This window comes from Megalobrama amblycephala, linkage group LG6 (assembly GCF_018812025.1).
Source record: "Megalobrama amblycephala isolate DHTTF-2021 linkage group LG6, ASM1881202v1, whole genome shotgun sequence".
NCBI lineage: Eukaryota > Metazoa > Chordata > Actinopteri > Cypriniformes > Xenocyprididae > Megalobrama > Megalobrama amblycephala.
In genome coordinates, this window is record NC_063049.1 from 23,263,084 (window position 1) to 23,276,474 (window position 13,391).

General features: G+C 36.2%; 1 protein-coding gene across 6 annotated transcripts in view; it reads right to left on the bottom strand.

The window, feature by feature from the left end:
• ncam2 (neural cell adhesion molecule 2) overlaps positions 1-13,391 on the bottom strand; it is a 241,160-nt gene that overhangs the window by 19,478 nt on the left and 208,291 nt on the right. For 4 of the 6 annotated variants that reach the window (XM_048193489.1, XM_048193488.1, XM_048193490.1 and 1 more), the window contains exons 10-15: positions 11,258-11,445; positions 8,907-9,003; positions 5,897-6,070; positions 4,627-4,746; positions 4,337-4,458; positions 1,319-1,390 (exon numbers count right to left, since the gene is read on the bottom strand). In XM_048193489.1, coding sequence (XP_048049446.1) covers positions 1,319-1,390; positions 4,337-4,458; positions 4,627-4,746; positions 5,897-6,070; positions 8,907-9,003; positions 11,258-11,445 — 773 coding nt within the window. The remainder of the gene's footprint in view (positions 1-1,318; positions 1,391-4,336; positions 4,459-4,626; positions 4,747-5,896; positions 6,071-8,906; positions 9,004-11,257; positions 11,446-13,391) is intronic. The other 2 variants (XM_048193492.1, XM_048193491.1) reach the window with 1 other exon arrangement.

Below are 13,391 nucleotides of genomic sequence, written 5' to 3' on the forward strand. Positions count from 1 at the left end.
AGGCCATCTGATCATTCATCCTCAGAGCATCACACAAGAAAGAGATGCTTTTCTCTAATCCTCAAACTTTTCCACACACTTACAGCAGAAACACTCCAGCGCATCCATTATTCTCTTTGTGTCCCTGCCTGCAGAGCATCTGAGCACAAGTGTGTGCATAATATAATAAGCGTGTGTGTATGTGTGTGCCGGCTGTTTCACCGGCTAAAATTTTGAAACTAAGCCCACACATACTGCTTTCAAAAACTCACTGCTTTTATATTTTGACATTTTCAAAACGGCTCAGCTCTTTAAAGGCTAAATGGTTGAATGTGCCTTTCACATGCTGACAGTCCTTAGGCGTACTGTGACATCTCCATTTCCCCTGTTCTCACCTCCACATGCACAGGCGATCAGAGACCGAGCAAATGAGAGAGAGGGAGAGCGAGAGAAATAAAAAAAAATAATAAAAAAGGGCAAGAGTACAAATAAAAGAGAAGGAAAAGATTCCAGCGGACCCTATTAAGGTCGAGGAGGAAGCGAGGCATCACCAAACATACTGAGACAGACAGAGATGAAGCAAATGAGGAAATGTTGAGGCTCATGAGGGGAAAAACAAACAGAGGGATTGTGGGAGAGAGAGCAAGCGAGCTGTGGTGAATGTGTGTACATGTTAGTGTGGCAGCACTCAATAACGTCTCACAACCTGTAGACAAACTGTATGAATTGTGAGACAGTGGTGACAATATAACTCCATGACGTAAGCGAAACTTAAAGTTACTCAAGGCCTTTTAGAATGCAGATACGCTCAAGGGCACAGCTCTTGCGCAAAGTGAGATCTGCTTGTTGTTGAAGTGTATAATTTTATGCTACTAACAAATATTGACTGCAAATAGCCATGTGACTGCAATATTTAAGACTTGGGCAAATGGCATAGTTGTCTTTATTGGGCTATTTTGCTGTTAGTAAGTAACTATGTAGTTTTGTACGCCAACCCGGAATTTAGCATCACCCCGGTTCCCTCGACAAAAACCAACAAGCTTTTGGATTATTGCAGAAAATAAGGTCTGTGACTAACAATAACGTATGATTCTTACACTTTTTGTTCATCGTGAAAATCTTCACAAATTAACAATTTATGAATTTTTAAACGTAAATACAATCGGCAAAATGCGGCAGTCGCATGACTTCAACATCACCATCACTAAGCTTCTGACAACTCTATCAGTCTTTGTTCAAAAACATTTTCTCTGAAAGTTCGAGTATTAATAGTTCGCAAGAGTGCAATTATTAAACACAACGAGGCTGTAAAAGTGGCCTAGTGAGTAGATGAGTTTACCTGTTCGGCGTGATGACTTTTAATGTCCCCGTCAACCTCTGTAGTCCCATTTAGCCACTTGTTAGCAACCACCTTTTACAAGACAAGTAAAAGCTTTTTTAAAAAATCATAAGAGGGTAATACTGATGTATTTTATATCGTATAATAAAACATGAAAATATCTTGAGTTTGTGTTCACCACAGACCTCATTTCAAGCATTTAACCAAAAACCCATTCAAAAAAATCCTTTGACTTCAGGACAATGGAACCGGAAGTGCTAAAAGGCTAAGAAGTTTCTGGGTTTTGGCCTACAAAAATACATCATCGCTTCGCCACTTTATACCATGCTGATTCTAAACGACAGACCGGAAGTCATACATTTCCAATGGTGAGTAGTAGGGGAACTGTGTGGCGTTCCAACAATATGTGTATGTGGAACTTATGCGTTCCGATTTGAGCTTCAGGTGCATTGAAATATTTAAACTTTTGTGGCTAGACTCTATATGTGACCGCCTGACTGGAAATGATGTATTCTAATCAAAACAATTAGTGTGAGATGAGAACACTATTTCTAAAAAATTAGTGGTTACAGATAATTATGTCCAAAATAATTATTATAATAATATTTTACTCTGTTGAATAAGTGGAGGTTAAAAGCTGCTTCACGACCAAATTGAAAGTTCCACGGGACTGCCACTAGGGGGCAAAATGCAGAAATCGTTGTGAATGTCATAGGGAAAAAAAGGAGGCTTAAAGGAGTGCCAAAATGTTAAATGCTAAAACAATGGGCTGCATTCGCCAATAATTGAGCAAAACAAGAATAATAAAAGTGTTCTTAGTTTTTATACTTTAAAAAACAAAACAAAAAAAACAATCATATTTAACATAACTTATAGAATTTAACCCAGATCAAGCTATAATACACATCAATGGACATTTTTGTTGTTCTAAATTAAGTAAGAGTAATTGTAGGGTCACACTTTATTACTCAATTTAAAATAAAATAAATGGTAACACTTTACTTCAATACTCCACTTTAGACATTATACTAACGCCAAGTAATTTTACTAATCCTAACCCTAAACCTAACCTAATAGTCTACTAATTGGGGGTTATGCACAACAAACAAACATATTCTGTAAAACAGGTTGCATCGCTACCGGTTCAGGTCTTTTTTTATGTGCTTTATTAAATATAAACACACGATACACACAATACCTTGAATGGAAAGAGCAAAGATGAGCATAACCAATGTAGATTGATTGATCTAAGTTTTTTATTTTTCTTCTTCTCCCTAATATTTAGTTATTTAAATAAAAAAAAGGCAACAATAAAAAGAACTAGCAAGGTTAGCTGATTTGGATACTGACCATCAGTTTGTACTGCCATTAACACTTTCTCTGACAAGCGGATGCAATGAAACCTTCATGTGACTTTCAGCATAAAGCCTATACTCTAATGAGAGTTAGTTGACATGTAGTTGCAAAGTTTCTTATAGATGTCTAAAGTGGAATATCAAAAAAAGTGTAACCAAATAAATCTATTAAAAAGAGGATATTTTTCTCTTTAAGTCAAAGGGAACAGATTGCTTATTTATTTATTTATTTATTTATTTTTTTAGCTTTTTAGCTTGCATTTTTTTTAAATGAGAATATACATTAGACTTCTATTGTTTTCACATTAAGCTAACAATAATTACTATAGACTATTTTCAACCCAAATCATAAATGTAACCCAAAAAGAAAACGTTTTATATTTATGGAATAAAATATACACTGTTGGCTTTATTTCCCCGCACATTGCTTTTTTATCATGGTGGAGACTTTCCTTTGACTTACTGTTTTTATATTCATAGTCTGTTTTTTCTCATGGAAAATGTTGGCTTTTCCCTACAGTGTATGTGATTTCAATTCATTCTATATCAACAATGTATGCAAAACCTGATCCCCCCCCAAACTCCTCTGTCGCACGCACACCAGTTCCACAGAAAACATCAATGCAGTCACACCTGACACACAAAAGTTGTCACCTAAAAACAGCAAAATATCTTGTGCAGAATAAGTTAAGCATGTTTTTATGCATGCTACAGTTCGTGCTGGTGCATAAACAAGGGACATGGGCTCAAACAAAGAAATGTATTTTCATGCTCATTACCAAAACTATCGCCCACTCATCTCCATGTGTTTACAGGAATAACACCCTCTGTATTCCAGCTCAATCTCACACGCTACACTTACAAACAACAAAACCACAGGATTCCATTTAGTGCTGCTTTTCTACAGCTAGTTAACGATGAAGTGCATTGCTATTTGTAAAATGCTGTTCTGCTGGACACAAACTAAAAATCCCCCAATTAAGTCATGATAAAAAAAGTATGGTAACACTTTAGTTTAGGGCCCATTCTCACTATTAACTAGTTGCTTATTAGCATGCATATTACTAGGATACTGGCTGCTTATTAGTACTTATAAAGCACATGTCAAAGCCCTCCTGTGGTGAAAATACATATATTTTTTTAATGTTGTCCATATGTCTACAGTATGTGGTGTTTTTAATATGCTTTTAGACAAACCATGTGCAAATTCATAAGTCAACATAATTTCTGAGTATTTTCTTTTTAAAACTGCAATGATCTAAAGACAGTTTCAAAAACTCAATTTGAAATCACTGGTGTTTCTTTCATCACAAATTACCTTTATCAATCACGTCAACGTACCAGCAGTATTTAGCAGTTTATTGATCCATCCATCCATCCATCCATCCATCCATCCATCCATCCATCCATCCATCCGTACATATGTATTAAATTAATAAAAAACAAAACAAAAAACAATGTATGTAATATATTTTGTGCTGTAACTAAAAAAAAAATCTCCATATTAAGTGGTTGTACCTCTGTACTCTGCATCATTCAAGCATGAATGTTAACAGCCTTGATGAATCCTCTGAATTAAGGTAAAATAACCACCAGAGCGAAGTTTCATAAACTGAATAAACACTGAAACAGTTAATTGCGGCTTTAAGAGCAGCTCACTTACTGTTTTGTATTTGACAATGTATTCCAAGATGGGCATTCCTCCATCGTCCTGCTTGACCAGACCCAGTCGGTACGCCTTCCCCACCCCTCGTTGACCCTGAACCGAAGGGGGACTCGGCTCTCCTAAATGACGAAAAAAGACAACAATGTATGAATGGTCCACATTCATATTCATAACTTGTTATTAATTAACTCGATGGCTGGCAGCAACATACTACTGCAATAGCGTAATGGCTGAAGGTTGTTTTTCCAAACATACACTGTTTAAGGGTCAAAGCAGAGGGCACTCACGTATGGGTAGAGTTTGAAAGCTCTCTGTGCGGCTGAACTCTCCTTGGCCTTTTCCGTTCACCGCCGCTACTCTCACCTCATAGGTCGTGTTGGGCTCAAGGTTAGTGAGCAACACGATTGCTGTAGGAGAGAAATTATTCAATGAACATACCCAACTGGTCTCCTAAATAATGTACATGGTTACAAATGATTGCTTTCTCTAGTCATGCACTTGGCAAACTAGCCTTTTCAGGATTATGTATATTAGTTTAGAGTCCATGAAGTAGCCATGAAGTAACTGGGTTATCTGACTGTGTAAAGTGTTCTTAAAGTTCCTGCAGAAGCCATTTGGGTGATGTAGGTAGAGAAAATCGATTGAAGCACTGTAAGTTCAGGTTGGACTGGAGTTGTATCTCCCACAGCTCTGCTCACTCTTCTCTTTTGGCCCTTGAAGCCAGTATGGACTGAAATTTTGGGCAATTCTGTGCATTTGAATGTAGTGAAAATGAAGGCTGAAGGGTCAAGCTAAAGTCTGATGATAAAATTCAACATGAAACTATAATAAAAGCCAATTTGTGAGCTGCTGAAGCTGAAATGGACTACAAATTTAGGCAGAATATGTCACTGCTGTCAATAGCACCATATTTAATTTGAGAGCTACAGTGGAGGAGAAAGTTTTCAGTGAATAACTGCTTAAATTTCAGTCTGTCACATATAGCTATCTATAAGAATTAAGAACACTTGGAATGCAGCACACAGGTTTATGGACTTTTTTGACACCTTTAGGGGCCGTTCACACAGAATGCGTTTTTCTATTCCAATGCGCTACTTTCCTATTGTTTTTCTATGTAAACACGCGCTAGACGGACATGCATGACCGTTATGCTCACGTCTTGCAGCACCAGTGGACCAATCAGAAGTACTCAGAGGCGGGGCAAGCATTGCGCACTTTGTTTAGAGTAGCAAGTTGGCGTGGCAACTGTTTTATTTGTTCATTATTGCCGTTTTTGCATCATGTCTGAAAAGCGTGTCTTGAGGGTCTGTGCTGTGCTTTTTTAAAAGCCATTCCTGAGCACCGTGTTTTTTCAGATGCAAAGACACATTCTGTGTGAACGAGCCCTTAAGGTTTTTTTTTTTTTTTTTTTTTTTTATCATTGTGTACTATGGAACTACAGTACCTTTCAAAAGCTTAGGGTTTGTAAGATATTTTTAATTGTTTCAGTGACAGTATAATTTGGTGGTTTAACATCAGCATTGATAAAACACAGCAGTGGAGAAGCATTGCACTTACTCTGCGTCCCCTGTGATTTCACATCCTTCCAGTCCTGTGAGCTGATGTCTTTGTATTTGACCAGGTAGTAACTGATGGGTACACCGCCATGGGAGTCTGGCTTTGTGAAGGTAACTGTGGCCACGCGCTGTGCCACAGAGCTCAGCCGAACAGAGTAAGGGTTTGAGGGAACATCTGTGACAGAGAAATTATGGGTCAGGGGAAGAGAGACTAACAAACGGCTCCATTTATGTGCCGAGGCCACCGTTTCTGAGCGTATCAAAGGAACTGGTTGTGTGTCTTTCTGTGGGCTAGAAAACACAGTTATAAAGCTGCTTTCAGTGTCTTACAACCCAAACTCCCTCAGCGAAAGACTTTTAAGGCAACAAAAACACTCAGCAAGAAAAGGCACTGTACTGCCATCTTATGAAAAATACATGATTCCAATGAAGGTTGAAACATAAGCAAACAGAATAAAAATGCAAAGGAAATCGTAAGCCAGAACAGAGTGATTTAGCTATAATCAAAAGGTATTCTTACTACCTAAAATCCATGGTAAAATCATGGTAACACACTGCCTCTTACTGCTTATTTATTGCTTATATAAAACAATATGATTTTGTAAAGCAATATGTTAAAAGGGTAAAACTACAGTAAAGTCTCATTAATGCATTAGTTAACATTAACTATAAGCAATATATTTTTACAGCATTTATTAATCTAGGTTAATGTTAGTTAATAAAAATGTTTATGTTCATGTTCACAGTGCATTAACAGATATTAACAGACACAACTTTAAATTTTAAAAATGTATTAGTAAATGTAGAAATTAAAATGAACTAAGATGCTGTGTATTATTCACTGTTAGCTCATGTTACAAATTAAACCTTAATGTGAAATGTTACTGTTAAAAGTGTTTAATGTGAGATTAAATACAATAATAATAATAAAAAGTGATAAATAAATAAATATATCAGGCTGTATTAGAACTGTCGATACAGCAGTATTTTGACTTGAGTTTATAGGGTTAGTTCACCCAAAAATGAAAAAAAAAAAAAAAGTCATTTATTACTCACCCTCATGTCGTTCTACACCCATAAGACCTTTGTTCATCTTCGGAACACAAATTAAGATATTTTTGATGAAATCCGATGGCGCAGTGAGGCCTGCATAGACAGCAATGCATGCCATTGAACTTCTCAAGATCCATAAAGGTACTCAAAACATATAAAACAGCTCATGTGAGTTCAGTGGTTCAATATTAATATTATAAAGTGATGAGAAAACTTTCTGTGTGCCAAAAAAACAAAATAACAACTTTTCAATTATATCTAGTGATGGTCGATTTCAAAACACTGCTTTGTAACAGTGATTCGGATCGTGTGTCAAAATGCCAAACTGCTGAAATCATGTGACTTTGGTGCTCCGAATCATTGATTTGAAAAAAAAAGATTCTAAACAGTGTTTTGAATTCGGCCATTACTAGATATCGTCGTTATTTCGTTTTTTTGGTGCACAAAAAGTTCTCTCGTCGCTTTATAATATTAACTGAACTCACGTGAACTGTTTTAAATATGTTTTGAGTACCTTTCTGGATCTTGAGAAGTTCATTGCTGTTTATAGAGGCCTCACTGAGCCATCGGATTTCATCAAAAATATCTTAATTTGTGTTCCTAAGATGAACGAAGGTCTTACGGGTGTGGAACAACATGAGTGTGAGTAATAAATGACATAATTTTCATTTTTGGGTGAAATAATCCTTTAATTGGTCTCCCTCTAAAGGCTTGAAAACAGCTTTAAATACCACAAAAGTTAAAGTTATCTTAAAAAAAAATATTTTCAGCTGATTGTGGGGGACAAGCTTAAATCCAGCCACACAACGGGTTTAAATATAAAATGTGTAAAATGCAAAGTAATACACTCTTATTGATAGCTGAAAACTATAGCCAAAATAACTGATAAACAAAAGCGCTAGCTGTGTGGGATACATCAGATTTTATGAATGATTTCATGCAGGCTTTTTCATAACAGAGACACCAATGTTAGTTCATTGTCCTCAGGTAACACAAACCATGATGTTGCCAATCTGATACAAAAACATGTTATACCCTGCCTAAACCTCTCACGCATGAACTGTAGGCGGTATGGCATAGTTTCGGACCATCTTTGCAATCATTCATGCTTTGGTTTTGAGGTTTTTTTTGCCCTGCCAAGCCAGAAAACACAAACTGTTCTGAATAACAAGCATCCGGGAATGGGAGAGCCAGACTGCTGATGGAGAGAGAAATAGTAAATGAAACAGGGAGAGGCAGTAGGAAGACAGAGAGAAACAAATTAGGTGTGTGTTTTAGAGGATCATGGAGAGGAAGTGCCAGTGAGAGAGACAGTGGGACAGAGTGAGACACATGGGAGGAGATGCTAAGACAGACAGAAAAGGGAAGTCGTGCCACAGAATCCACTTCCACCTTTGCCTGTCTGCTAGTACGAGGTATGAAAGAGGTTACAACAAAAACAAGCACAGACACACACATACATGTGTTTTCATTATGCTAAACACTTTAAGACACAAACAATACAACAACAGTGGACAACAATCCGTCAGAGTGATCTGCCTTATATTTGAAAAGGCTGCTGACATAAGCTATTCAAAGCTTGAGTAACTTGAATCGTGTTTTTGTTGGCTGTTTGAAAGCCAAATCATGTTTACTTCTAACGCTGCCACGCCGTTCAGCCTGATACAAAAGTCATTATTATATGCTGAGGAGCTCTGTGAGGAGATTACATGTACGTGGACAGGCTTTGACAAGAGCAAGACTGGTTGGGACTTCTAATGTGCCTAAAATCCATTCAAGCCTTAAAGGTGAAGTGTCTGGAATTGAATCGGAGTGACCTATATGTTGTTGCCTGTACATATTAAACTGGGATTAAAAGAAAGTATTTCAACATTGAAAAGAACAATCTTTATTACTATTGTCATGCAGCTAATACACAGTAATCACATGGACTATTTGAATTTGTTCTAAACACTCACCTGCTTGAGCTAGGATGAACTCCTGGAAGCGCATCCCAATGTTGTTTCTGGCTGTGCAGTTGTAGCGGCCAAAATCTCTGTCTGACATCGGGGTAACCTGAGGAAAATGCGTTAGCGTGATCATACATGCATTACATACATACATACACATACAACGTGATCACACTGTACATTTTTCTTGTTTCACATGCTTGTCATTTTATACGTCTAATGACATGAGATATTGTTGCTTTGTTGTTCTTGTGTTCATTTGACAGAAACATTGCTCAGTAAACATAACTGCTGCAGGGTTCCCACTCCTTTTCAAAGATCATTTTCCAGGACACTTTAAATTTCATTAGAATGGGAATAAAAGACTAGAATGTACATTTCCTGAAGAAAATGTGAATGGTGCTTGCAGTGGCAAAACTCGCCACTCGGTTGCTAGGGGGTTGCTAAGGTACTTGGGGTGGTTGCTAAGGTGTTGTTAGGCGGTTGCTAGGTGTTTACTAGGCGGTTGCTATGGTAACCTGGGTGGTTGCTAGGGTGTTGCTAGGCAGCTGCTAAGGTACTTGGGGTGGTTGCTAAGGTGTTGCTAGGTGGTTGCTAAGGTGTTCTGGGTGGTTGCTATGCGGTTGTAGAATGGGAATAAAAGACAAGTATCCCAGATTCACAACCTAAAGCAATATACTCCTCTTTCCAGAAGTCTTAAAAACTGTATAGTTTGTTTTAATTTACTTTATTCTTGACAGTATTCAGTCATTGTACTTCATTGTCATTTTTTCTTTGTTGGAAAGCACACTTTCTATATTGATCTTAAATTATGTGATAGTATATTCATATTTTATTAACAAACTATATAATAAAATGATACAAACATTACAATCATTAGTAATCTAATGTATTAATATAATATCAAAACAAGATATCACAATTTCATAAATAATGCTCTGCTAATAATGCTATTTCAATGTTTTAAAATGCATACTAAATTTTAAATAGTAAAAAAAAGAAAGATACTTTTAAAATTGAACTAACACTGCAAGCAAATAATGGACTTAATGACTGAGTCATTGGAGTAATTCTTTCAAACGATTCGTTCAAAACTCTTATTAATTTACGAACAAAGCAAATGACGGTCTGTATGAATTGGGGTGCTTCTCAATACTCAGACTGATGCTTCCTCGTTTCCTCGCTCCTCCATCCTTTGTGTTGGTGAAATAGACAATATTTTGTCTAAAATGTAAGCCACTTACTGTATATTAACTTCTTGTTTAGTGAAGTGTTTCAGAAAGTCAGTATCACATTTGCAATCATGCTTTTATTAATTTTATATAAGTACTATTATATTACTGTAGACGACACATACAGTATAGCACACCCCTCATTTCAAACCGTTCTGCACTAAGAGTGTGCAATGAATCGCTGAATATGTGATTTCTGCTACTAACGTTAATTGATTCAGACCAACTGTAAGTTGTTTAATTTTCAATGAACAAGATTATTAAAAAAAAAAAAAAAAAAATTCCAGGACAAACTGATTTTTTTTCCCAGGACATTTGACATTTTCTCTCATTTTCTAGGTATTTTCCAGGACGCGTGTGAACCCTGTGCTGACACATCTGTTTCCAGAGAAGTGAAGTGTTGTTGAGTCTTGTCAGAATTCAGATGAGCTGTCTACGTCAGATGAGGTCACAAAAGAAAGACAAATCTGCTTGTATCACTGCAAATAATATTCACTGTAGACAATACTTTTCTAGCTTGCTACACCTGTAGCCTTGAATTTTTCAGCAAAAGATTTTTTCAGATTTTACATTATAATCTAGAGGTGATCCAACACAGCACCAAAATTGTTTATCATGCAAAAAATGTACATTAAATGTATTAATATTTACATAAACTGCACAATCAGTAGCCAATAATACACTGTATAAAATTGTTTTTTGTAGCACAATTTTTTTTAATTTATTTATATTTTAATGAAATTTTATATTATTTAATTGTATCTTTTCTTAATTTTTCCTGTTATTAATTTAGCTTTTTTAACAAACCTGATGGCAGCATTAATAGCCAAATTTTAAAAAAAAAAAGTAATAAATAAAAGTAATAAACACTTTTGTTTTTTAAAAAAACAAAACAATTACTAACATTTTAATTTAAAATTTTAGGAATTAAAATGTAATAAATGTAAATTTAAATTTACTAACTACTTGTTTGCATTATGACATGCCAGCAAAGGGCTAAAGCCCATATGCTATTAGTGTCTAACTCCCTTGGTCTTCCTATCTTCATCAGAACTCGTGAGGAGATTAGTTGAGCAAACACAAAGATCCAATAGGAGTGAAAACAATTGACAGCAGTGGGTTGGTTACCTCTAGGAGCGACTTGCCGGGGGCACTGTGCACTCGCATGTTTCCAGCACCCTCACTGGGGATGGTCAACTTTTCCCGTCTCCACAGCATTGTGGCCAGAGGGTTAGACATAACATCACAGCTAATGTTGACCGGGTTCCCTTCCCACGAGAAATATATTGTGTGGTTGGCCTGGAACTTTGGTGCATCTGTGAAAGAACGGTAAAAGAGTACTCAGCAATGGCACACCCAGCTCTTCTAACAGTCATCCATCAAAAACTCATTCAAGATTAGCTGCCCTAAGTCTAAATTAAATTCGAGCATGTACCAAGCAGGTAAGAGCTTCCACGTACGAGTTAACCGAACACTTTATCATGGAGTTCACTTTCACTTGGGTAAAATGGGCTCCTAATCAAACTCAATCTGAAGCATGGCCACTTTTTGCAGGTTTCCTTTAATTTTTCAAAACAGCCCACATAACCTCAATCTCCCTCTTTCCCCACAATACAGTGGGTGGTGGAAGATTTCATTTGGCAGTATGAAAGAGAGACCCAATGAGGCATTGAGGGTGTGAGACATCGTGATATTGGGAAATGCTGCATTATCTACGATTTCTCAGTCTTACACCCACATACACCGGCAGACACACACATACACAGACATAGAGGAAAAGCACACACACAATCACACCCATTTTTTCCATTAAAGAGATTGATGCAGCCCACAGTGTCACATCGGTGACGGATTGAGACTCAATGAAGGGGTATATTAGCAACCCTGCTAGACGGTCCATTCCAGTGCACCCCATTATGAGATATATACAGTATCTACCCTGCTGCTGTCACTGGTTCTAAGGATACAGAAGGATACATGATACAGAATTGTAATTTGAATTTGAATTTAAGGAAGTAGAATTAAAATGAAATGAAATGTTAATGTAAATGGTAGGGGTGTAACCATATATGGTAACACTTTACTTGAAGGGGTGTGCTTAAGACTGACATGACACCTTCATAATCTTGACATGACACGTGTCATGAATATGAAGGAGGTTTTATGCATGTTTATGACAACTGTCATTAAGTGTCATTCGCTCAATTATGTCATTTTTAATGCAAAGATGACATTGTTTGAGATGTCTTTGTTACGATAACTTGACATAAACCAATACATCATAACCTGTCAGTGTCTTTGTCATGACAACTTGACATTAGCAAAACATCATAATCTGTCATAAACATGACATAGCAGTTTAATTATCAAACTTAAAAAACTACTTAGCTTTATGGGTTAACATTACATTACATTATTTTGGTAACACTTCAGTATAGGGAACACATATATAAACGATTAACCATGACTTTTCCCTCAATAAACTCTTAATTTACTGCTTATTATAGTTAATTGTTAGGTTTAGGTATTGGGTAGGATTAAGAATGTAGAATAAGGTCATGCAGAATAAGGCATAAGTACTAATAAGTACTAATAAATAGCCAATATTTTAGCCATATGAATGCTAATAGTAATAAGCAACTAGTTAAAAGACCCTAAAATAAAGTGTTACCATTATTTTATAACAGTGTCATCTTTTTTAAGAAATTTGAAATTGTCTATTATCTGACCTTCTGTTGGTGGAAACTTAAAAAAAAAAAACAAAAAAAAAAAACATGAAATGAAAAATAGTCATGACGCTGTTATAAAATTATTTGTCAGAGTATTGTCACTTAATGACATTTTAATGACAATGTACCACTGTACTTGAGCTCAAGATACATATTCATGACACTATTATAATGGCCTCATGACAGCCAATGTCAAAACCAACCACATGACAGTTTAATGCAATGTTAACCCATAAAGCTAAATGATGTCAAGTTGTCATGACAAAGACACTGACAGGTTATGATGTATTGGTTTATGTCAAGTTGTCATAACTCGGACATCTCAAACAATGTCATCTTTGCATTAAAAATGACATAACTGAGCGAATGACACTTAATGACAGTTGTCATAAACATTCATAAAACCTCCTTCATATTCATGACACGTGTCATGTCATGATTATGAAGGTGTCATGTCAGTCTTATGCACACCCCTTCAAGTAAAGTGTTACCCAATATATCATGTCAAAATATATTACAATACAAAAATGCAA